Here is a 27,600-nt window from a genome sequence, read left to right on the forward strand (position 1 = left end):
GTAAATAGCATAAATACAAAAAAATCTGAAAAAGATTACCTTATTCTGTAATAATACTTGACTTTTATCTGGTGTTAAATTCACATCTACATCAGCTGTAGGAACATCAATTTTCAGAAAGAAAATGGGATACAAACGAGTAGATTCCTTTAGGCATTTCAGATTGTAATAATGTCGGATTAGCTAGAAATATATGTAATGAGTGAAAGACAAAAAAAAAAGACATAAAAAAAGATAGTATTGCCATCTTTAAAATACCACCAAAAGAAGCATATTTAACTGAGAAACTGAGTGGATGTAACTGCTTATTAGGAAAAGTAGTATCTAAATAGTAATGCTCATTTAGAGGCTTTGAACTTACATAAAGCACAAGCATTCATTAAGAAGTACAAATATCCAATGCAACTGGCTTCATGGTTAAAAAATCATAGTGTCATGGATGTTTTGAAAGTCCTGGGTTCAAATCCAAATTGTGTTACTTCCTCGTTATGTGGTCTAAGATAGTCACAAACATTTCAGTCTCTTCACTATAAATAAGGATAATAATTCACCACAGAACTGTTGTGAAGAGTCATATGTAAGGTACCTAGCACAATGCTTAATAAATGATATTGTATCTATTTTTCCTTTTCCTTATTTTGGAACAAATTCTTAGAAGTAGTCCTTATAAGAAGCTGACAAGTGACAGAGTTTTTATTTCTGATCCAAGTGATACTTTTTCTTAAAAAGATTACCTTTAATATATCTTTTTGGTGTACTGGTCGACTGTTTATAAAGATGAAACTCCTTTCTGGGGTTGAAAGACTTGTAAAAGAGTGGTCTGCATCATGCTTTGGAAGAAATCCACTTAGATAAATCTATAATTGTAATAAATAATTACAGAATTGATATGCAATGTCAATGATAAATGTGATTCCATGGGTCTGGCTATATACAATACATTAAGAGGTATAAAAAAAATTGAGATTTCCCTGGTGGCTCAGTGGTTAAGAATCTGCCTGCCAATGCAGGGGACACAGGTTCGAGCCCTGGTCCGGGAAGATCCCACATGCTGCAGAGCAACTAAGCCCGTGTGCCACAACTACTGAGCCTGCGTGTCACAGCTACTGAAGCCCGCACACCTAGAGCCCGTGCTCTGCAACAAGAGAAACCACCGCAGTGAGAAGCCCGCGCACCACAATGAAGAGTAGCCCCCACTTGCCCCAACTAGAGAAAGCCCGCATGTAGCAATGAAGACCCAACACAGCCAAAAATTTAAAAAATGAAAAAAAATAATAAAGTAAAAAAAATTAAAAAGCCTAAATAACACTGTATATATATTTTTAAAAGGTATAAAAAAATTAACAAACAAATGGATTTCGATCTTAAGGTCTAAAGAGCCATATATTTCCTGATAACCATGTCATGAGCATTAACCTTAAATAAATTACTGAAGCATGTTAAATTGGTGTTCTCAGCCTCTGACTCTCCCTTTTTGCAATTCTATTTTAAGGAAAAACTGGCATTCATGAAAGTTTCACCAACGGCCATATATCTCATTGTCATAGGACATACAGCATAAATACTGCTCTTTGCTCAACCTGATCTTCTTTCTGTCTTCTAAAAATTTCTTTCCTCATATTGTGACTTTCCTCTGGCTCTTTATCCTTTTCTTTTCAGCAACCGTTCTCTGTAAAGAAGTGGCTGTTTCTATCTTTATTCTGAGTATGCCATGAAGTCAATCTGACTGGGTTTTCATTACTGAGGGAAAATAAAAAAATCTTTTACTCTTTGATACATTGCAGCGTTGTACTTTATCTTCATTTTTGTTTAGAGAACTATTTTACAAATGTTTGAAGAGGGAGAAAATAAAGAAGAATCCTAGAAAAAATACCAGCGAGAAGACTGATTGATTTAGGGAACAGAAGGCAAGGAAAATGCTCCTACTTTTACTTTTAAAGATAATACAGAGAATTGTTAGGAATACCGAATAGAGCCAGACTGACATGATTTAAATCCTAGCTCTACTACTAGTGTGATCTTGGTCAAATTATTCAAAATACAGGCCTATAATAATCTCTTATCTGAAACAACTGGCATCAGCTGTTTTATTAACCTGTTAAGAAACAGTAATAATGGGAAAATTTCAGCTTAGGTTTAGAAAAGCAAGAGTGTCAGTGGGGGTGCTATTTTTAGTTAAGCAGAAACCATGAGGCTCCTTACCAACGTATCCTGCAGGCTGCCACCTATGTCTACGGCTATCCCTGCCCTTGGAAATAAGTGCTTAAGGAGATGCAGTACCAATTTTAGAACACTAAGCGCATTACCGTCACAGTGCCAAACTGTGCCAATTAAAATTAGTTAATAAATAAACCTAGATAATCCATTATAAAATGAAAATACTTAATTAACTGTAAAACTTCACAAGACTTATAAATGGTTGTATAATTTACCAAGTAACATGAGACCCTTCTTAAAGCACCTGCTGAGCATCAGGGAGAGCCTGTTTAGCCTCTGAAAGACTTATGGGGCTTGTTGATGGAAAAAAAATACCCAGAATAGGGAAGAATGAAGATTAAAATGAAGAAAAAATTGGTAATATTGCTAGTCTTTTCCTTCCACACCATCTTGGCTGGCCACTGAATAAATACTATTACTTCCGAATACGGAGCTTTAAAAATGGCTTAAGACAACCTTAAGAACTAACAAGCTGTAAGTTATATGGAATAGTAAAATCAAATGGCAAAGTCTTATAAAATGCTATAAAAAGTGAAAATCCTGGCTTCCCTGGTGGTGCAGTGGTTGAGAGTCCGCCTGCCGATGCAGGGGACACGGGTTCGTGTCCCGGTCCAGGAAGATCCCACATGCTGCAGAGCGGCTGGGCCCGTGAGCCATGGCCGCTGGGCCTGTGCGTCCGGAGCCAGTGCTCTGCAACGGGAGAGGCCACAACAGTGAGAGGCCCGCATACCACAAAAAAAAAAAAAAAAAAAAAAGTGAAAATCCATCTATTTCGAGTGAAGAAAAATGTCTGTAAGAGACCAAATCAGTGCAACAAAATAAAAAATTAGATAGACCTTGTAAGATTCTATACCCAACTATTAACTAAATAGCAAAACAAAAATCAAAGGCAAAATATAAACAAATAATTCTCCCCTGATTGTCCTTCAGCTATGGGCCCCTCTCTCCTTCCCTTCATCTCCAATACTCTATAATCTGGCTTCTACTTCAGTGACCAACTCCAATGGACACTTAGTTCTACCCTTACCTGACTCTCTACAGACCCTGATAACAATGACAACTCTCTACTTTGGGAAGCATGACACTGCTTCAGCCTTCTCTTTCTGTTTCCTCTCTGACACTTCCTCTTTAGTATGGTTTGCTGGTTTCTCTCTCTTTGCTTACAGTCTATAATGATGATGGTCCCCTTGAGTTTCATCATCAGATCCTTTTTTCTTGCTCTCTATACTCTCCCTGAGTAATTTCATTCCCATCTATACACATACACCAGTGACGCTAAGATACAGATGTAGAACCTTTATTTCTTTCATCCCCAAATGCTCACTATCTTTAACTAGCTGTCACACAAATCTTCTCAATCTCACCACATTCAAAACTTGATAAAATATTTAAGCTCACTTCTACCCTGCTGTCCAACTAGCTCCTCCTGTATTCCTTTACCATGATAAACAGCCCTGCCCCCTACCTAGTTTGTCAAACCCATCTCTTCTTCTCTGCCCCGATTCTGCTGAAGTAACCTTGACGTTCTTCTCTTTCGGTAAACCTCTAGAACCCTATGGGATTTATGTTTCTAAAGTAAAAATTTAAGTACTTCTGATCAGGATAGTGGAATAAATTCACAACTTATTAATAATTCCCTTCTCTCCATCCCAACTGCAAATACATAGCAGTGATAGATGAAATTAATTCTTTTTTTTTTGGCGGTACGCGGGCCTCTCACTGTCTCCGGACACGCAGACTCAGCAGCCATGGCTCACGGGCCCAGCCGCTCCGCGGCATGTGGGATCTTCCCGGACCGGGGCACGATCCCGTGTCCCCTGCATCGGCAGGCGGACGCTCAACCACTGCGCCACCAGGGAAGCCCTGAAATAAATTCTTACAAAAATTTTTAAAGACCTAACCGTTTAAAAATAAGACAAAGGAACCACAAACATAAAGATGTTATGAATGCTAAGCATAACAGGGAGTGATGGCTGAAATCAAAAGCCCTTATGTGCTCTATGATCAGAAACCAGCTGTATCAGAAAAAAAAATTGTAATGATGTGTGATTATGGATGTAACTAGACTTACTGTGGTGACCACCTCACAATGTATACATATAACAAATCATAACATTGTACACTTGAAACTAATATGTCAACTGTATATCAATTAAAAAGAAAAAAGGAAAAAAAGAAACCAGCTGGTCAATTGGAAATTCAATTCTGGTATGGAAATAAGGACAGAAAACACATATAGTTAGGGGATTTAAATCAGTCTTTCCCTTTGAAATGGGCAAATTTCTCCTCCCACACCCACAAATGTTTAAAAAATACTGTGACCACTGTTTGGAGCTGCTTGCAAAGATCACCAGAAAGAACAGAGACAACTCCAAAACCAAAAATAAAGTTAAGCCAAGTCAGCTAGGAAAAAGGGTCTGCAAAACATTGGCAGGACGAAAGGCATGAACTACTAATATTAATACCTAGCTTTGAATTGGAGCTGGGAGGGCAGTGGTATCTGCCAAACTATGGGAAGGGAGAGGAAAGTGGGAGGGAAAAACAAAACAATAAATCTGCATTCAAAGTGATTTTGTAAATTAAAATTTCAAAGCATATAAAATGGCAGAGAATGAGAATATTCTCTCAGGAATAAAAATGATAGAGCGATATGAAAATGACTGAAATTAGTATGTGTACCATGCTTTCAAAAGAGTAAATAAAAAACATTATTAAAAAAAACCCAGAAGATAAAGAAATCAAAACTGGTAGCTATAAATCAAGTTTAGAAGAAAGAACAGAAAAGTAGATATTGTTTTGGGAATAAAAATCAGGCAGCACTGAGGAATTCACCCAGAACTTAGCATGGATTGATGCAGAGCTATCAAAGAGAAGATAGATGTCAAAACAAACAAACAAACAAAAAAACCAACTTGAGGAGTTCCATCAAACCAACAAAGCCACACTGGGAAACTCCATAAGAAATGCCACCACAGCAGTGGTGCACCTGGGATCACCATCCATAATTAGGAGATTCTTCCCATATGGAGTTGCTATATAGATAAGAAAGGGACCCTCAATATTACAGAAACAGATATTACGAAGATTTTCTGCACCCAAGGTTCCCAATGACTTATGCATCTGCCACCCCAGTCCAGTGAAGGGCCTTGGTGGCCAAGTTTCACAACTTGAATGTATGTAATGAGGACAAAAGTGAGGTGAGAGGGGCAACCATTAGCAGTTGGTAAACAACTTAAGATTGATTTTGGCTAGGAATGAGAATGGGTCAAGGAAACTCTGAAAGCCCAGAAAGCATGGAATAGTGATGGGTAGCTGGTGGCAACATAAATACAATATCCATTTAGACACACAGTGCATGAACAAAAGAGAGGTTTGGTTAGACGATCATTCTCACCAGGGAGACACTCAAAAAGTCTGTCCTTCTGACAGCCCACTGGAGTGGTACTACTCAGCAACACATAGTTTCCAAGTACCCTCATTCCCCCATGCAAGAATAACCACGTGAAGGTACAGCAAAGTTTTGGTATCTGTCGAAGATTACCAGCAGCCCTTGTACAATTCTATCTCAAGATAAAATTTAAAAATCAATGGACATGGGGCTCACTGGTGGTGCAGTGGTTAAGAATCCACCTGCCAATGCAGGGGACATGGGTTCGAGCCCTGGTCCAGGAAGATCCCACATGCCACGGAGCAACTAAGCCTGTGAGCCACAGCTACTGAGCCTGCACTCTACAGCCCATGAACCACAACTACTGAGCCCACATGCCACAACTACTGAAGCCCCACACCTAGAGCCCGTGCTCCGCAATGAGAAGCCACGGCAATGAGGAGCCCGTGCACCGCAAGGAAGAGTAGCCCCCGCTCGCCGCAACTAGAGAAAGCCCGCACACAGCAACAAAGACCCAACGCAGCCAGATAAAATAAAAATAATAAAATAAATTTATGGAAAAAAATCAATGGACATGCACAGATCTGGCAACATATCTCAATACAGATCAAAGAAAAGAAATCCAAACTGCAGGAATGACTCATGTTCCAATCACACATGGAATCATAACTAACCAAGGTCTACATCAGTGCTTTTCCTACTTGAATATGCACTCGGAGACCACATTAAAATGCAGATTCTTGGGCTTCCCTGGTGGTGCAGTGGTTGAGAGTCCGCCTACCAATGCAGGGCACATGGGTTCGTGCCCCCGTCCGGGAAGATCCCACATGCCGCGGAGCAGCTGGGCCCGTGAGCCATGGCCACTGAGCCTGCGCGTCCAGAGGCTGTGCTCCACAGCGGGAGAGGCCATGACAGTGAGAGGCCCATGTACCGCAAAAAAAAAAAAAAAAAAAAAAAAAAAAGTGCAGATTCTCATTCAGTATGTCTGGGATGAGGCCTGAGATTCTTCACCTAACAAGCTTCCACGTAATGGCAATGCTGCTGGTCTTCAGACCAAACTATGACAAGTAGAATCTCTAAAGCACAACACCACAGATATCATGTCTGGATCTCCTGTCACAAGCTTCCTGGGTTACCAGCATAGGCAACAAAGTTCCAGGAAGCCACAGGGAACCCAGGGGAATTTAGACAGTACCCTTATTATCCCAAGTCAGCCACCATGACCAGTCCAAGGTGGCACTAGTGTCTAAACTATTAAACAACTATTAAGAGAGCTCTGAAAAATAGAACCCATGTCAGATCATGGCCTAAGGGTGGCCTGAATTGTTCCTCAGGAGAGAGAACTCTTAACACGTTAATTGAGCACAAGCTCCCATCCAAGACTCCAATAAGATGATAATTAAGAACTCAATACTGCAAAAAAGGGTAGGAGGGGAACTAGTAGCAGAAAAGAGATTGCAACAAATTATAAAAAAGAAAAGGAGAACAGAGAAGTCATAGTAATGTATACTCCATATAAGCGTTCAACTTTTAGAATGAATCTTCAAATAAAAGATGATTACATAATTAAAATTCTTCCAACAAACAAAAGATGGTTACATAAGAAAATAGGTTATTAAGCTAGATAACATGAAAGTGGAGCTGACATGACTGAGAGGGAGAAGAGCAGGTAGAAGTAATATTGGGAGTGTTAATAACCTCATCCAATATTATTGGGACTGAAGAAGACTGTCTGAAGCTGACAGATCAAGAAAATAAAGCTGGAATACATATATCTAGGATGGGAAAGGGAAAACAAAGGTAAGAGAGCTCAACTTCTTTTCTTTCATTGTAGAAAGTAAACCGATGAAGATTCTAAATTGAAAATCACTTAAAAAATTAATGTAGCCACGATACTTAAACAATAAACAGAAAAGATAAAAACAGGAAGCAGGGCTGGGAAGAGAGGTTTAATATGAGCTCTGTGCGTATTTTCCTTTTGTACCTTATACACATACTTCGTTAAAATTTTAAAAGAAAAACTTCTTGCAACCCCAACCCCACAAAAAGGAAATAATTTAACAGTTTCATTGGTAAATTAGAATTATTAAAGAACATTTTTGTTGTATACCTGAGATTCTTCAGAGTGGTACTGAAAGGGTTCCATGTTGCCCATAACAGCAGTCCCCAGAACAGACATGAGAGCCATTTTATGATCTGATACTCTAGTTTTCTGCCAAATAATTGCCTAGGGACAAAATAACACAGACAACTTTTGACACAATTTGGATTTAGTAAACTCAAGTACTTATACAAATTATTGCTATATTTAGCATTCATCCCTAGCTTATATTTTCTGCATCATTTATAAGATATGCATGTCTGACAGAACTCTGTTTCCAAATTTTAGTAGCTATATATGCTGCAGTGTAGAATCTATTTTAATTTCCCTTAACCTCAATTTTCTTCTCTCTGTAAGATGACTAAGAATAATTATCTCCCTGAGTTGTTGGAAGATGAAAATATATGATGTAGGCAAACACATAGGCAGTGTCTGGCATAAAACAGTTTCATTAAATATTAATTCTCTCCCCTCTTCTAGTCCTAAACTTCAGAGTATATACTTCAGAGTATATTTAAATTAAATCGCTACTCCAAGTAAAGTATTACTGTTTTATTGAAGACAGACACCTATGCTATAAGATTTCTGTAAATAGTCAAACTGGTATAAAAATTTAGGATAATGCATGCTTTTTAAAATTACCTTTATAATTACCTTTTACACACAGAAAACTTTAAAAAAGCTAACTGAACCTTACAGACATAAAAGCTGAATAATGAGCTTGGATTTTTTTCACTGCAAGCATCCAGTAGGGTAGTTTAAGAGAAGCATAGTCCAGAGAGACCGCACCAAAGTTTGGCTGTGAAGTGTATGATCAGGTACCACATACTGAAATTTTTTCAGTTAATGAGGTCCAATTATAGTCAAATCTCTTGAGAAACCACCAAATACAGACACATATCATTCATTCAACAAATATTCACTTAGAACCCCCTAAATCCTAAAGAAAATGTGTAAAGGGCTTAGGAGAAAACATCAACATTCAAGAGGCAGACAGAGGAAGAAGAGGAGACTGAAAAAGATTGGCCACAGAGGCAAGAAGAGTCACAGGACATTATGGTGCATAGAACAAGGAAGTTTTTTTAAGAAGAAAGAAGTAGTTATGTGTGACCAGTGTTGAGAGACCAAGGTAAAAAAAGAGATGTGGCCACAGGATTTAGCAATCAGGAGGATGAGAGCAGTTCTCAGGAAGCAGAGTAAACGAAGCCAAATTTTACTTACTAGACAGTGACTATAGGGGGAACAGATGAAAGAGACAGCTCTTTTAGGAAGTTTGGCTGTAAAGTGAAAGCAGACAGCAATAACTGGAGGCAGGTGGATCAAGGCAAGCCTTGATGACACACTTGAACAAAAAGCAGTGAGGGAAGAATGGGTATACAAACAAGTAGGTTTGTAGAATCAATGGAAGGAAGTTGAGAAAGTTCTCCTTTGTTCTCTCTTTCTCTCTCCCTCTTTTTTTTGTAATGTAGAAAGGTTATTTGTTCCAAGTAAAAAGACACTGATTTAAATATTTGATTGTACAGAAGGTTTAAAAGAAAGAGAGACACTCCGGCTAGATCAAAGGATCCTAGCCAAACAAATTCCTTAACATGACCAGGAACCTATGTAGGCAGGAAGAAGTACTAACAATATTATGTATAATAAAATGAAAGGGGAAGTAAATGAATTCATGTTGTTCTCTAACTGGCATGTCAGGGGATAGCAGCGAAGTGCTGTTCTCTTCTGGACAAGATGACAATAGTCACTGACTCTGCTTCTTGATATGTATCATCTGTAAGCCACTTTTGTTTTTAGAATCTCAAAGACCAACCTGCTGGGGAAAACAGATAGTGTAACAACTGCTCAAGAAGACAAATTGCCCAATATTTAGTGTAACAGGAAAACCTTTTACCTATTCGCAGGGTTTTATTAATACTAATCAAGTAGGAGTTACAATTTATGAAGAACTTACTTACTAGGCACTACTATTCTAGAAACCATTAATTTTCACAACCATTTCAGGCAGGTATTATTATCTCATTTTCCAGATGAGGAAACTGAGGCTCAGATTGATTTACCCAAAGAAACAGAGATATTAGATCATGGAATCATGATTCATACCCTAACCTTTCTGGTTCCAAATTTTTACTTTGCTAACATCTCTCTCCTCTCTAGTCAAGGATAGTAATAAGTTACAGCCAACTTCAGACCCTAATTGGGAATTCTCAAATAGTGTCTCTGACAAATGCATTTTCATGTATGAGTATGTGATATGTTATGAAATCTCCAGTTGTTTGAGGGTATTAATACACTCTCAAAGCAAAATTATTTTAAAAATTCATTTAAAGTTAAATACATAATTTACCTTTAGAAGAGGGCAAGGAGAAAAATCGGGGTCTCCAAATCAAAGAAACCACACCAGAATAACAGAAATCCAAAAAAGACTGGGAGCTACTCTTATAGCATCCTGAAGTCAGAATACTTTTGAGAGTGCAGCTTGTCAGTACCAACCTTAACCGTATTATGCAGATCCTTATACCTAAGGATTTCTAAACTTCTGATAATTTTTATTTATTAATATTCATGTAAATACAGATGTGTAGTAATTAGTCCCAGCAAAATGACAGAACTAGAATTTAGGTACTGTTCTGTCCTAGATGCCAACTTTTCACTGTCTATTTCTTTGAAAGTGATCTCAATTAGAAAAAAGGACCTAAAGTACATGAAATCAAATAGAAAAGTAAATTGTAAACAATTAAAAAATTAAGGTATAGGTTCAATGTGTATATTTCTAAAAATATTACGTTTTGGTAACTACATTTCCACTTAAAGGCCAATATGCTATTTAAAATTGGAACTGCTCCAGGAAACATGGGATGTCACGTAAGTTTTTTTTTTTTTGCGGTACGCGGGCCTCTCACTGTTGTGGCCTCTCCCGTTGCGGAGCACAGGCTCTGGACGCGCAGGCCCAGCAGCCACGGATCACGGGCCTAGCCGCTCCGCAGAATGTGGGATCTTCCCGGACCAGGGCACGAACCTGTGTCCCCTGCATCGGCAGGCAGACTCTCAACCACTGCGTTACCAGGGAAGCCCCACATAAGTATTTTTAATCTTTATTTCAGCACATATTATAATATATAAATGCTCTGGCTAAATTAAAATTTTTGGAGAAACTTCTAAATTTATTCAGCAAATATTTTATTGAACATCTACTTTGTACCAGATTCCATGCTAAAAGCTGGGAATACAAAGATAGAAGGACAAGGTCCCAGCTTTCAAGGAGCTAAAAATACCAAAGGAAAGTAAGGCATTAAAATAATTATAATGCATTATGAAAACCGCTAATACAAAACACAGTGGGAACACTGTAGAAGAAACCTAAGTCTACTCCACAGAGCCACGGCATGTGCGGTGAGACTTGAAAGGAGTCTGCCACCCACAAATTATGGGAAGGGCATTCCTGACAGGTAGAAGAGCACATGCAAAGGTATGGAAGCATAGAAAATATGCCTTGCTGGAGATGAAGCTGGACAAGAAGCTGGACAAGATAGATAGACAGGAACAAGATCGTGAATGACCTAGCATATCATGCAAAGAAGTTTATAGTTTCTCTTATATGCAATGCAGAATCAATGGACAAATCTAATTGGGAAAATGCCATGATCAGATATGGATGTTAGATCTTTTGACCTTGAAGACTTTCTGTTAAGTGAGATAAGTGAGACAAAGACAAACACTGTATGACATCACTCATATGTAGCATCTAAGGAAAAACTCACAGAAACAGAGTAAAATTGGTAGTTACCAGGGCATAAGGGTTGGGGGGATAGGACAGATGTTATTTAAGGGTACAGACTTGCAATGAGTAGTAAATAAATCCTAGAGATGTAATGCACAGTACAGTGAATATAGATAATAATATTGTATTACATTCACCAAACTTGCTGAGAGACTAGAACCTAATTATTCCAACCAGTAAAAAGAAAAATTAGTTAATGTTATAGAGGTGCAATTATTGCTACAATGGCAATCATATTATATTCAGTAATACAGTATCAAGTCAACATGTTATATACCTTAAACTTACACAATGTTTTGTGTCAAATATATTTCAATAAAAAAAAGAAAGAGATCTTTGGCAAGAACGATTTAGTGAGAATTGAAACTAAAGCAATATGGATTAAAAAATGTGACTGTAATAATCCAACTCAGAGATTCTCAACTTTTATTGAGGACACATAAAATGGATGAGGTTCACATTCGCAAAATAGTCTCATAGACACTGACGATTGTGTGTTTTTCCTGGCACACTAGCTATAACACTATCGCTTTCTCTTCTACTCACAAAAATACAATGGAACGCAAGTCAGTAAAAGTGACATTTACAGGATTATTTATCTTATTTTTTTAAAGGTAAAACATTTGCAAACTTTGGTATCTTACTAATATTAACACTGTGGCTGAGAATCACTGGACTGGGTAACAGAACCAAGCACACTGCTAAGAGTAAAAGAAAACAGATAGACTAAAGGATATGAAACAGACTTGATGTGATTTTGTGACTCAGTGCATAGGGAGAGGAAGAAAAGGAGAAGAATCAGGAATGTGATTGAATCCTTGGTACCAATAACAGCATCAAGTACTCAGAAGGGCCCAGTAAACGATTTGTTGAAGGAGTGAGCAAATGAATACATTTTCCTAGAGAAAAGTAACCCTAGTGGAGTTGAAAACTAGCTCTTTATTTTTAAATATTAAGACTGCTGGTTCTCACACCACTACATGGGTTAGAAATTATAGTCTTTGTCTATTCCTTTAGGAAATCCAAAACAACTTTGCTTTTCCTTCTTTTCTTTAAAATACTGGTTTTATTCTGATAGAACTGATACATGATACAATTTAAGTATACAAGTATACAATTCAATGGTTTTTAGTATGTTTACAGAGCTGTGCAACTAAATCCCCACAGTTTAATTTTTTAAAACAATTTTATCATTGCAAAAAGAAACCCTGTACCCATTAGCAGTCATTCCCCATGTCCCTGCACCTTCACCTTATGCAATCACTAATCTACTGTCTCTATAAATTTCCCTACTTTGGGTATTTCATATAAATGGAATCATACGATACATAGTGAGTGGCTTGTTCACTTATAGCATACCTTTGTCAAGTTTTATCCATGCTGTATCAGTACTTCATTCTTTTTTTAAAATCCAGTTTTATTTAGCTACACAATGCTAAAGACTACAGACTGTCTCAGGTGTATCTTACAGTAATGATACAATTTAATTTACACGAAAGGGTAAAACATAAAATATATGAATTTAGTTTTGAGTTTACAGTAAGGGAAGAAGCTAGCATAATTAATATTATATGATCTAAAGAAAAAATAGGAGCTAACAAATTCTGTAACTGAGTGTTAATTTGCATGAGATGATAGATTCTCCAGATGAGGGACTTTTATGCTGTTCAACTCAGAAATTTAGTGTCTGTCACATAACGAATATTATTTACATGTTTTAAAATGAGATGGATGTAGAAAGCCACCAGCTATATACCCCACTAATGATGATTCTAACTCAGCTCAGGTCACAGGAACTTCCAATATTCTCTCCCTTCTAGATGGAGGATAGCAATAGGTGACTGAGGTTCTTTCCAATTTCTATAAACAGATACTGATAAAATGATTCCTACCAAAAAGTTACAAATAATACTGACAGCAGCAAGGCTCTTTGAAAGAAGATCATTTTGAATGACACTGCTTCCTAGTTCTGTTTATCTTTTTCAAGTGAATTTTGAGTCACTGCTTTTTTAACACTTCTGAACAATTTCAGCTTAGATATAATTTTTATGCAATGCCTCTGAATTCTGACCATTAAACACAATGTGTTTAGGTAAGAATCACATTAAGTCATTAGTGTGCTTCATTTCATTGGCATCTGGAATAGTCACTGATTAGCTGGGTTGACTGGTTTCATATGTAAAAATGTGCAGAGTTCCTTTTATCTTCATCGTCCATACTAGAAATTTTAAAGGTAAAAAAGCTATGCTCAAGTGATTTCAGGTTAAAACATGTGATTTCAAGTGATTTCAGAGTTTGGGCACTCAAACTTTAATCAAAGGCTCAATCTCCACATATTTATGTGCAAAATTCCAAAGTGACACTTATCAAATAAAGAAATCTTAATGTCCTATTAACAGCTATATAACCTACACTTCTGTATGTCACATAACATTTAATTCTTTTTGCACTGGGAGCTGCACTGCAAACATAAATCTATTTATATAAATACAGCCTTCCTGAAAGATTCCAAAAGCACTAGTCCACTCAACATGCCTATACACATCGAAGTACTGAGGTCCCATCACAGAGAAAAGAGCAATGGGTTACGTAGACATACAAGGAAAAAAATGGTCAGAATCCTTGCCCTCCAGGAAATTAAAAGCTGGCTGAATTAGAATGCAGTATTGGTATCAGGATAATTAAGGACATGGAAATATTTGGTTGATAACGAGCAATAATTTCTTTTTTAAAATCTTTTTTTCAGCTTTGAGGTATAATTGACAAAAACTGTATATATTTAAGACATACAATCTTATTGTTTCATATAACATTGCATATTGTGCAGTGATCACCACAATCAAGCTAATAAGCATTCATTACCTCACATAGTTACTATTTTTTGTTTTTACTTTCATTCCACCACCAACTCCCCTCTGGTAAACACCTGTTGGTTCTCCATGAGTCTTTCGGTTTGTTATGCTTGCTCATTTGTTTTGTTTTTTAGACTCTACATATAAATGAAATCATACAGTATTTCTTTTTCTCTGACTTATTTCACTCAGCGTAATACCCTCTAGGTCCATCCATGTTGTTGCAAATGGCAAGATTTCATTCTTTTCTTATGGCTCAGTAGTATTCCATTGTATATACGTACCACATCTTCTTTATCCATTCATCTGTCAATGGACATTTAGGCTGCTTCCATATCTTTTTTTCTTTTTTGCAGTACACAGGCCTCTCACTGTTGTGGCCTCTCCCGTTGCGGAGCACAGGCTCCGGATGCGCAGGCTCAGTGGCCATGGCTCACGGGCCCAGCCACTCCGCGGCATGTGGGATCTTCCCAGACCAGGGCATGAACCCGTGTCCCCTGCATCGGCAGGCAGACTCTCAACCACTGTGCCACCAGGGAAGCCCCATTCCATATCTTGACTATTGTAAACAGTGCTGCAATGAACATAGGGGTGGATATATTTTGTCAAATTAGTATTTTTGTTTTCTCTGGAAAAATACCCAGAAGTGGAATAGCTGAATCGTGTGGTAGTCCTATTTTTAATTTTGTGAGGAACCTCCATGCTGTTTTCCTTAGTGGCTGCACCAATTTACATTCCCACCAACAGTGCAGGAGGGTTCCCTTTTCTCCACACCCTCTCAAATAACACCTGTTATTTGTTGCTTTTTGATAATAGCTATTCTGACAGGTGTGAGGTGATATCTCACTGTGGTTTTGGTCTGCATTTCCCTGATGATTAGTGATATTGAGCATCTTTTCAGGTGCCTGTTGGCCATCTATGTTTTCTTTGGAAAAATGTCTACTCAGGTCCTCTGCCTTTTTTTGTTAACATCTTTATTGGAGTATAGTTGCTTTACAATGTTGTATTAGTTTCTGCTGTATAACGAAGTGAATCAGCTATATGTATACATATATCCCCAAATTCCCTCCCTCTTGCATCTCCCTCCCACCCTCCCCATCCCACCCTTCTAGGTGGTCACAAAGCACCAAGCAGATCTCCCTGTGCTATCCTCTGCCCAGTTTTAAATCAGTTTATTTGGTTATTAAGTTGAGTTCTTTGTACTTTTTGGATATTAACCCCTTATCATATATATTGTTGACAAACATCTTTGTTCATTCAATAGGCAGCCTTTTCATTTTGTTGACAGTTTCTATCATTGTGCAAAAGCTTTTTAGTGTAGTCCCATTAGTTTATTTTTGCTTTTGTTTCCTTGCCTGAGGAGAGAGATCCAAAAAAATACTGCTAAGACCAATGAGTGTACTGTTTATGTTTTCTTCTAAGAGTTTTACAGTTTCAGGTCTTACATGTAAGTCTTTCATCCATTTTGAATTTACTTCTGTAAATTGTGTGAAAAAGTAGTTCAGTTTGGTTCTTTTGCATGTAGCTGTCCAGTTTTCCCAACATTATATGTTGAAGAGGCTGTCTTTTTCCCATTGTGTATTCTTGCCTCCTTTATCGTAGATTAATTGACCATATACATGAGGGTTCACTTCTGGGCTCTCTATTCTCTTCCATTGATCTTTGTGTCTGGTTTTGTGCCAATATCATATTGTGTTTTTTTTTTATAACTTTTATGTTTTATTTATTTTTGGCTGCATTGGGTCTTCGTTGCTGCATGTGGGCTTTCTCTAGTTGCGGTGAGCGGGGGCTACTCTTTGTTGCGGCACGCGAGCTTTTCATTGTGGCCGCTTCTGTTGTTGTGGAGCACGGGCTCTAGGCGCGTGGGCTTCAGTAGTTGTGGCACGTAGGCTCAGTAGCTGTGGCTCACAGGCTCAGTAGTTGTAGCACACAGGCTTAGTTGCTCCGCAGCATGTGGGATCTTCCCAGGCCAGGGCTCGAACCTGTGTCCCCTGCATTGGCAAGCAGATTCTTAGCCAGTGCACCACCAGGGAAGTCCCTATCATATTGTTTTGATTGCTGTAGCTTTGTCGTATAGCTTGAAATCGGGGAGCATGATAATTCCAGCTTTGTGCCAATATCATATTGTTTTGATTACTGTAGCTTTGTAGGATAGCTTGAAATTGAGGAGCACGATAACTCCAGCTTTGTTCTTCTTTCTTAAGATTGTTTTCGTCATTTTGGGTCTTCTGTGTTTCCATACATATTTTAGAATTATTTCTTCTAGTTCTGTGAAAAAAGCCATTGGTATTTTGACAGCAATGCACTGAATTCATAAACTGCCTTGGGAAGTATGGTCATTTTAACAATATTAATTCTTCCAATCCATAAGCATGTTTTATCTTTCCATTTGTTTGTGTCATTTTCAATTTCTTTCATCAATATCTTATAGTTTTCTGAGTACAGGTTTCTTACCTCCTTGGTTAGATTTATTTCTGGGCATTTTATTCTTTTTGATGCAATTGTAAATGGGGTTGTTATCTTAATTTCTCTTTCTGATAGTTCATTGTTAATGTATAGAAATGCAACAGATTTATGTATATTAATTTTGTATCCTGGAATTTTACCAAATTCATTTATTAGTTTTAATAGTTTTCTGGTGGCATCCTTAGGATTTTCTATACATAGTATCATATCATATGCAAACAGTGAAAGTTTTACTTCTTCCTTTCCAATGTGGATTCCTTTTACTTCTTTTTCTTATCTAACTGCTGGGGCTAGGACTTCTAATACTATGTTGAATAAAAGTGGTGACAGTGGGCAACCTTTTCCTGCTCTTGACCTCAGAGGGAAAGCTTTCAGTTTTTCACCTTTGAGTATGATGTGAGCTGTGGGATTGTCATATATGGCCTTTATTAAGGTGAGGTACATTCCCTCTATACCTACTTTGTTGACAGTTTTAACATCATAAACGGATGTTGAATTTTGTGAAAAGCTTTTCCTGCACCTACTGAGATGATCCTATGATTTTTATTCTTCAATCTGTTAATGTGGTATATCACACTGATTGATGTGTGGATACCGAATCATTCTTGCATCCCTGAAATAAATTGCATCTGATCATGGTGTATGATCCTTTTAATGTATTACTGATATTGGCTTGCTAATATTTTGTTGAGGATTTTTGCATCTGCGTTCATCAGTGATATTGACTTGTAATTTTTTTTCCACTACCTTTGTCTGGTTTTGGTATCAGGGTGATGCTGGTCTTGTAGAATGAGTTCACAAGCATTCCTTCTTCAACAGTCTGAGAAGGACAGGTGTTAATTCTTTAAATGTTTGTTAAAATGCACCTGTGAAGCTGGCTGGTCCCGGACTTTTGTCAGGAACTCATTTCTTTTTTTTTTTTTTTTTTGCGTTATGCGGGCCTCTCACTGTTGTGGCCTCTCCCGTTGCGGAGCACAGGCTCCGGACGCGCAGGCTCAGTGGCCATGGCTCACGGGCCCAGCCGCTCCGCGGCATGTGGGATCTTCCCGGATCGGGATACGAACCCGTGTCCCCTGCATCGGCAGGCGGACTCCCAACCACTGCGCCACCAGGGAAGCCCTCATTTCTTTTTTAATGGCTAAATAATATTCCCCATATGGATATACATTTGAAGTATCATTGCCTCTTATGACGGACGTGTGGGTTATTTCCACTTTTTGCCTATTACGAACGATGCTGCTATAAACGTTCACGTACATCTTTTTGTGTGAAATATATTTTTATTTTTCTTGTGTATATACCTAGGAGTGAAATAGCTGGGTAAAGTGGTAACTCTGTTTATTTTCTCTGTTTATTTTTGTCAGACTGTAATCTTTCCATTTCCTCTGCACGTGTTTGTGTTTGTATGTGTGTGAGTGTAAAAAGACAAAAAGGTGCTGGCTTCTGCTATGATGGTTGTTATTTTAAGCCAGCCAGTAGCTGGTGATTTAAGGAAAAATACTCAAAATAAGAGAAGCAGGTTAAGGTTCTGAATAATCTGCAACTGTATATAAATTGTCATCTGCTTCATACTTTCTATATCACAAGTTATTTTTAACAAGGAGTAGTTGAGCAATAAAAACTTACTCACAAAAAGTTTATCTCCTTAAAGCTAGCCAGCTAGCTCTCTGATTCATACATATGTATAAAATGTATTTAAAATGAGTAGTCATGAAAACATTTCAAGAAAACTAATGTTTTAAAATTCCTGCACTTAATATAGCTATAAAACCTGTGATTTTTCTAGTGGAAACGTCATCTTGTGTGTTTTAGTTTGTATTAGAGTGATGCCTCAGATAGGAATCTTAGCTGCTGATTAATGCAAACATGCTATTGCACTGCCTGACCTACTGAAAAGCTAGTATACAGAACTGCAGAAAGATCACTTGAGGAAATGGGCTCTAAACAAGCTGTGAAACACAAGAACCACTGAATGTGAATTGTTTTTTTTTTTTTAATGTAAATACTACTAGCAGTTCTAGAGCATTATTTCACACTGGGCAATTATTGCATCAGATCAGGGGGCTGATTTAGAAGCATTTTCTAAGTAGTTATAGTTAGGCTAACAATAAATAATAAAGAGGTCTGCCAATAAATTAAATCTTCACTATTACTTAGGCAATTAAGATTCATTTTCAAAACAGGACCCATTATTAAAGAACTAAACAATTAAGTATAGTAATTAAAAATTAAGGATATAGAAAGTACTGAATTTTTAAGTGCTACAGTTTTTACAGCAAGTAGTTTTTAGTTTGCTTTCCCCACCATTTCATCAATCCTGTATTATTTTCTAAAACAGAGATCTTCTTTTCACTTCCTGAAGTTTTTCATATATTTTGCCCTTAGGCTGAAAGCTTAATGTGTGCTAAAAATACACACACATACCCCCATATGTTTTCTATCTAGGTCACACAAGGTTGGAGCATCTGGATGTGCCAAGTAAGAATCTGACTCTAGTCAAGATGATGACAGCGAGAAAACACCTCAATAAAAAATATATTACATGCAAGCCATGTAGTTGATTGAAGTTAGCCAAATATATCTTGCCATTTTTCCTACTTCATTGACATATACTATTTGAAGTTAGATGAGAATATTCAGTATTTAATTAGTAAACCTCAACTGTGAAGGCAACTTGTGATAATGGGAAAAAGGAGGTTACACATAGATAATAAACAATTAATTAAAAACTATAATGCTAATAAGACTGCCTGAGCAAAGGCGACTCCTAGAATATGAAATCAAAGTATACATATTGGCATAGAGTGCCACCAAACTTTTCACGCAAATTATTTGCAGACATGTACTAAGAACTTCATGTTTCAATTTCTTAAAAATCAGAAGTTTTAACTACTTCCAAGGTCTTACAATAATAGATCTGTATCTACTGCTATCTACTCCTGGGCATGTATTTGTAATGAATGATTCAGAAAAGGGCAGAGGCACAAACACAGTATAAGAAAAGGCAATCTCTTTCCACACTGGCAGTATGATAACAACATTAGCTATAGAAGCTTATAGAAACTTTATTGCTGAATGTTTTGAGTTTAGTATAAAATTATGGATTATTCCATCACAATACCAAATACTATTGTTAAAAGAATATCATGGGCTTCCCTGGTGGCAAAGTGGTTGAGAGTCCGCCTGCCGATACAGGGGACACGGGTTCATGCCCCAGTCTGGAAAGATCCCACATGCCGCGGAGCAGCTAGGCCCGTGAGCCATGGCTGCTGAGCCTGCGCGTCTGGAGCCTGTGCTCCGCAACGGGAGAGGCCACAACAGTGAGAGGCCTGCGTACCGCAAAACAAAAAAAACAAAAAAAACAAAAAAAAGAATATCACATTCTATTAACACAATAAGCATTAATATGATTTGATTCTTACTAAGCAGCCCTAGAGTTTAAAACAGGTAAAATTTATTTAGAAGAGTTCAATATTTAAAGTCTCTTATGTGGGAATTCCTTGGTGGTCCAGTGGTTAGGACTCAGTGCTTTCACTGAGTGGGGTGGAGGTGTGGGGGCTGAGTTCAACCCCTGGTTGGGGAACTAAGATCCCGCAAGCCACATGGCACAGCCAAATAGAAAAAAAAAAAAAAAAATTAAAAAAGACCCCTCCCTCCCCTCTTAAAAAAATAAATATAAAATCTTTTATGCTTAATTTACTCTGCTTAAATGTTTATTTTATATTCACGTTTTGAAATATAGTATGCATAATTATTTTTTCCTACGGTTATAAAGAAATTAGTGACGTTACCTATGGGAGGGGGGCTTATAGGAGCTAGGCATATGAGAGACAAAGATGAGATTAATTTTTTCACTCTACCTTTTCATACTTTTTGGGTTTTGAATCATGTAAAGAAGGTATGGTTCAGTCAAAAAAACTAAGCAAAAATTTGAAAACATAAGTTAACCTCTGCATAATTTTCAAAGGGAGATTATAGATACTCTTTGTAGTCTTTAAAGCAAGAAAGATTATTTCCAATTGCTAATCAAATCTTATCTACATCAGAATGTTTTCTTTACCATAATTCCAAAAGATGCATGTACCACAATGTTCACTGCAGCACTATTTACAATAACCAGGACATGCAAGCAACCTAAATGTCCAACGACAGATGAATGGATAAAGATGTGGTACATATATATATAATGGAATATTACTCAGCCATAAAAAGGAACGAAATTGAGTTATTTGTAATGAGGTGGATGGATCTAGAGTCTGTCATACAGAGTAAAGTAAGTCAGAACGAGAAAGACAAATACTGTATGCTAATGCACATATAAGGAATCTAAAAAAACAGTACTGATGAACCTAGTGGCAGGGCAGGAATAAAGATGCAGACATAGAGAACGGACTTGAGAACACAGGGGTGAAGGGGAAGCTAGGATGAAGTGAGAGTGGCATTGACATATATACACTACCAAATGTAAAATGGATGGCTAGTGGGAAGCTGCTGCATAGCACAGGGAGATCAGCTCGATGCTGTGTGACGACCTAGAGGGGTGGAATAGGGAGGGTGGGAGGGAAGCTCAAGAGGGAGGGGACATATGTATACATATAGCTGATTCACTTTGCTGTATAGTAGAAACTAACACAACACTGTAAAGTAATTATATTCCAATAAAGATATATTTAAAAAAATGTTTTTCTTGCCTATACCCTTTTCTACATGCTCTGTGCAACTGCTTGGACTACTGAACCAGCTTCTTCTGTTACACAACTACTACACATAATTTGGTTCATTCTCCAACTGCCATGAGAATTATCATATCCTGTTAGTCTCCTACTAAATGTCCTTATTATGTTCCCATTAACCACTTGGCAAGAAGTCCATATTCCCATGTAAAGTCCATAAGATCCCTTAGAATCTAGACCCAAGTAACCTTTCCAGCCTCATCTATTTTCCTATACTGGCTTTCTCTGACCTCTCATGACTCCTTGATCTGGCATGTGCTTTGAATGCTTTTGCCCACTAAGTCTTTCTCAAGAACCAGTTCTAAAGCCACCTCCTCTGAAAATTCTTTTTGAATTCAACCAGTTTAATGACTGCTTCCAGATTACTTATATTCTTAATACTGTTTATAGAAATCTTTCAGATCAGTCTTTCTGATCAGCTCTTTAATTGTGGATCTCTGAGGCAATCACTACATCCTCCCATATTTAACTTTACAGAAAAGGTTATTTGCAAATCAAGCTGCTACTGCTTTATACAATATTTGATTTCAGCTTTTCTTCTTTATTCGAACTGAATATATCACCTTTCTATTACATTTTGTTTTTCAAGAGACTTTTCTTCTCCAAATTGACTCTTACTTCTCCCTAACACATTTTTTTTGTGGTACGCAGGCCTCTCACTGTTGCAGCCTCTCCCGTTGCGGAGCACAGGCTCCAGACGCGCAGGCTCAGCGGCCATGGCTCACAGGCCCAGCCACTCCATGGCATGTGGGATCTTCCCAAACCGGGGCACAAACCCACGTCCCCTGCATTGGCAGGCGGACTCTCAACCACTGCGCCACCAGGGAAGCCCTCCCTAACACATTTTAAAGGAAGCTACCCCAACCACCTCTTCTACAATGCAACTCCATCCTCTACATGGTTCTCTAGTTGTTCTTTTTTTCAGATCAAGACCAATAATGGATAGAAAATCTAGACAGAAAATCAATAAGGAAACAAAGGACTTGAACAACAGTATAGACCAAATAGACCTAATAGACATATATAGAACATTCCACCCAACAGGAGCAGAATACACATTCTTCCCAAGCTCACTTGGCTCTTTCTCCAGGATAAGTCATATGTTAGGTCATGATACAAGTATTAACAAATTTAAAAAGATTGAAACATACCAAGTATTTTTTCTGACCACAATGCAATGAAGCTAAAAATCAATAGCAAAAGGAAAACCGGAAAATTCACAATATGTGGAAATTAAACAACATACTCTTGAACAACCACTAGGTCAAAGAAATAAAAAAGGAAATTATAAAATGCCTTGAGATAAAGGAAAATGAAAATACAACATACCAAAACTTATGGGTGCAGCAAAAGCAATACTAAGAGGGAAGTTCACAGAAAAATCACCTACATTAAAAAAGAAAGATGTCAAACAGCCTAACTATATACCTCAAAGACCTAGAAAAAGGGCAACAAACTAAGTCCAAAGTTAGCAGAAGGAAAAAAATAAAGATTAGAGTAGAAAATAAACAAAATAGAGAAAAAAACCAGAAAAAGAAATCAACAAAAATAAGAGTTGGTTTTTTGAAATGGGACAAAACAAACCGTTATTAGCTAGACTAACAAAAATAGATCCAAATAAATAATATTAGAAGTGAAGAGATATTACAACTAATGCCACAGAAATAAAAATAATCATGACAGACAACATGAACAATTACATGTCAATAAACTGGATAACCTACAAGAAGGGTTCAATTCCTAAAAACATACAACCTACGAAGATTAAGTTATGAAAGAAAAGTCTGAAGAAACTTATAACTAGTATGAAGTTTGAATCAGTAATCAAAATCCTTCCAACAAAAAAAATCCTAAGACCAGATGGCTTCACTGGTGAGTTCTACCAAACATTTAAAGGAGAATTAACACCAATCCTTCTCAAACTCTTCCTAAAAACTGAGAAAGAAGAAACACTTCCAACTCATTTCATGAAGCCAGCATTTTCCTGATACCAAAGCCAGAGAAGAATACTATGAGAAAATCAAACTACAGGCCAATATCCCTGATGAATACAGATGCAAATATTCTCAACAAAACACTAGAAATCAAACCAACAGCATATTAAAAAGATCATACACTATGGTCAAATGGGATTTATCTCTAGGATGTAAGGATGGTTCAACACATCCATTTAAATTAATGTGATACACCACATTAACAAAATAAAGGATAAAAATCACATGATCGTCTCAATAGATGCAGAAAAAATATCTGACAAAACTGAACAACCTTTCACAATTAAAAACTTTCAGCAGGGGCTTCCCTAGTGGCGCAGTGGTTGAGAGTCCGCCTGCCGATGCAGGGGACACGGGTTTGTGCCCTGGTCCGGGAAGATCCCACATGCCGCGGAGCAGCTTGGGCCCGTGAGCCACATCCGCTGAGCCTGTGCGTCCGGAGCCTGTGCTCCACAACAGGAGAGGCCACAACAGTGAGAGGCCCGTGTACCGCAAAAAACAAAAAAACCAAAACTTTCAGCAAACTAGGAATAGAAGCAAGGTAACTCAACATAATAAAAGCCATCTAGAAAAAGCCCATCATATTCAACAGTGAAAAACTGAAAGCTTTTCCTCTAAGATCAGTAACAAGGTAAGAATGCCCATACTTGCCACTTCTATTCATTATAGTTCTGAAAGTCCTAGCCAAGCAATTATGCAAGAAAAAGAAATAAAAGGGATCTAAATGAGAAAGGAAGAAGTGAAATTGTCCCTGTTTGCAGATAAGATCCTATTTCTAGAAAACCCTAAAGACTCCATAAAAAACCCGTTAGAACTAATAAATTCAATGAAGTTGCAGGATACAAAATTAATACAAAGATCAGTTGTATGTCTATATACTAACAATGAACTACCTGAAAAGGAAATTAGGAAAACAATCTTATTTACAATAGCACCAAAAAGAATAAAATACTTAGAAATAAATCTAAGGAGGTAAAAGACTTGTATGATGACACTGATGAAAAAAATTAAAGATGACACCAGTGGAAAGGCATCCTGTGTTCATGGGTTGGAAGACTTAACATTGTTAAAATTTCTATACTACTCAAGTGATCTACAGATTCAGTGCAATCCCTATTAAAAAAAAAACAAAAAACCCAATGGCATTCTTTACGGAAATAGAAAAACACAATTCTAAAACTCATATGGAACTATAATAGAGCATGAAGAGCCAAATAAATCCTGATAAAGAACAAAGTTAGAGGCATGACAGTTCCTGAGGTTGAAATATATTACAATATATTGTAGTATTTGATTACTACAATAATCAAAACAATATGGCACTGGCATACAGACAGACATAAATACCAACAGAAAAGAATAGAGAGCCTAGAAAAAGATCCATGCATATATGGTCAACTGATGTCCGACAAGGGTGCCAAAACTACACAATGAGGAAAGGATAGTTTCTTCAATAAACAGTGTTGGGAAAACTGGATATCAACATGCAAAAGAATGAAGTTGGACCCTTATCTCACACCACACACAAAAATCAATTCAAAATAGATTAAAGACTTAAATATAACACCTGAAACTGTAAAACTAGAAGACAACATACAAGAAAAGCTTTATGACACTCGTCTTGGCAATGATTTCTTGGATAATACACCAAAAGGACAAGCAACAAAAACAAAAATAGGCAAGTGGGACTACATCAAACTAAAAAGCTTCTGCACAGCAAAGGAAGCAATCAATGAAGTGAAAAGGCAACCTATGAAATGGGAGAAAATATTTACAAACCATATATCTGACAATTAATTTCCAGAACATATAAGACACTCCTACAACTCAAAAACCAAAAAACTAATAACCCAACAAAAAATGGGCTAAAGACTTGAATAGACATTTCTCCAAAGAAGAAATACAAATGGTCAACAGGTATATAAAAAATGCTCAGTATAAAATGCAAATCAAAAAGCACAATGAGATATCACCTCACACCTGTCAGGATGGCTACTGAAAAGACAACAAGTGTTGGTAACAATGTGGAGAAACTGGAACCCTTGTATACTATTTGCGGGGATACAAAATGGTGTAGCTGCTGCAGAAAACAGCATGGAGATACCCCAAAATATTAAAAATAGAACTATCAAATGATTCAGCAATCCTACATCTGAGTATTTTCCAAAATAATTGAAAGCAAATTCTCAAAGAGATACTAGCACTCCCATGCAGCACTATCTACAATGGCCAAGATGTGGAAACAACCTAAATATCCACTGATGGATGAATGGATAAAGAAAATGTACTATATACATACAATGAAATATTATTCAGGCTTAAAAAAGAAGGAAATTCTACAACATGTGACAACATGGACGATCATGAGGACCATTATGCCAAGTGAAATAAATTAGTCATAGAAAGACAAATACTGCATAATTCCACTTATATGAGGCATCTAAAATAGACAAATTCATAGAATCAAAGAGTCAAAATGGTGGTTAACAGGGACTGGGGGGAAAGGGAAATAGGAAGTTACTAATAAATAGGCATAAAGTTTCAGCTAGGGTTAGTAAGTTCTAGAGATCTGCTGTACACCATACCGCTAGTCAACAATACTATATGGTACACTTAAACTATTTGTTAAGTGTGCAGATCTCATGTTAAGTGTTCTTAACACAATAATATTTAGAAAAGAAAAAAGACGACCAAACCTACAGATTTTAAATTGCCAACACTCCTACAATCAGCTGGCTCTCTGGTCCTTAACTGATGGCAATTCTCTTCCCATACACCCTATTCAGGCAAATATGCCAACAATTACCTTATGGTTCTTTTTTTTTTTATTTCTAATTTTGTCCTTTTATTAAAAAAACAAACGACAAGTTTTAAGGCTAACAAATAATATGCAGCCTGGAGTTGATTAGCTTTTCTTTCTTAATTGATTAGTTAACAAAAACTTTCTACTGATGAGGTAACAATAACTTCACTTTAAAAGTTTGCTTTGATTCTATTAGGTTTTTCCGGAGTGAAATCAAAATTATGCCAGAGTAATTCATGAAGGTACTACATATAAGAGCAGAAAGACAGATGCACCCATCCAAGAATAAAAAAGGCATGTATACAGTATTATCATTTGCCTAGGCATTAAGTTAACTAAATCAGGTATCCTCACATCTTTTCTGTTCTTCATTTTCTATGTGCAGTCAATCAGTCTCATTGATTCTTCCTTATAATAGCAATCACACTGTTTTCTATGCCCAATCTGCTTATCCTATTCAGACCCACAGTGCCTGAACGTTTGTTACAGCTTCCTAACTAATGTCACCATTTATAGTCTCCTATAATTTCTCCCAGCACACTACTCCCAAACTAACTGTCTGAGGTAACACCCTGATCAAGTCACTTCCCTACTCCCAATTTTCTATTTAAAAAGAAAAAATCAGCCTAGCATTAAAGACCCTTTATAATCTAGCCTCAAATTGTCTTTCAGGATTTATCTTCCTGTATTCCTTTATATAAAATACTTACTCACCTAAATTGACTTATTCACTGCCTCTAAATGTGCTCTGTACTTTCCTACCTACATCTTTTATATTCATACTATTCCTCTACTTAGAATGATCTTGGTCCACTTATCTATATTAGCAAATTATACTGTAATAGAATTAGCCTATGACCCACCCACTTGTGGAGTTCTAGGTGAAATCACTTTTACAGGTTGCTCCTACTTCACTGCCAAGTGAAGTAACACCCACCTGCCAAGTGGCTAAAGTCAGCCGTCCCTCTTCGGTGACTTCCTAGGAGCCCTCCAGAAAAAAAGGGAAATGTCTCGAGTATAAAAGCTGATACTTGCTGTTTTCCCACCTCTCTTTTCCAGATGCTATTTCTGATTCTAGTGACACCATTTACCACTGTATCTTTGGTGCTTTAATACCTATGTTCACAATCCCGTATGGGCTAGTGCCACCAATGTGATAAGAGTACTCCTGTCCTCCATGCTCTCAATCCTTGATCACACTCATTATTTTAACACATATTTTTTGAGTACCTACGTGAAGTACTACCATCGACTAGGGACACATCGGT

The 27,600-nt window shown here is 37.3% G+C and overlaps 1 protein-coding gene across 5 annotated transcripts in view; it reads right to left on the bottom strand.

Annotated features, from left to right (window-relative positions):
- The window catches only part of PMS1 (PMS1 homolog 1, mismatch repair system component), a 98,679-nt gene that overhangs the window by 26,755 nt on the left and 44,324 nt on the right, over positions 1–27,600 (bottom strand). For 4 of the 5 annotated variants that reach the window (XR_004350764.1, XM_032637865.1, XM_032637866.1 and 1 more), the window contains 3 exons: positions 7,716–7,832; positions 735–857; positions 40–183 (listed from right to left, as the gene is read on the bottom strand). Coding sequence is in view for 3 of the 5 variants with exons in the window: in XM_032637865.1 (XP_032493756.1) it covers positions 40–183; positions 735–857; positions 7,716–7,832 (384 nt within the window). In the remaining 2 variants the exon portion in view is untranslated. Of the gene's footprint in view, positions 1–39; positions 858–7,715; positions 7,833–27,600 lie in introns of all 5 variants that reach the window. The other variant, XR_004350765.1, reaches the window with a different exon arrangement.

Source organism: Phocoena sinus, chromosome 7 (genome assembly GCF_008692025.1).
Source record: "Phocoena sinus isolate mPhoSin1 chromosome 7, mPhoSin1.pri, whole genome shotgun sequence".
Taxonomy (NCBI): Eukaryota; Metazoa; Chordata; class Mammalia; order Artiodactyla; family Phocoenidae; genus Phocoena; species Phocoena sinus.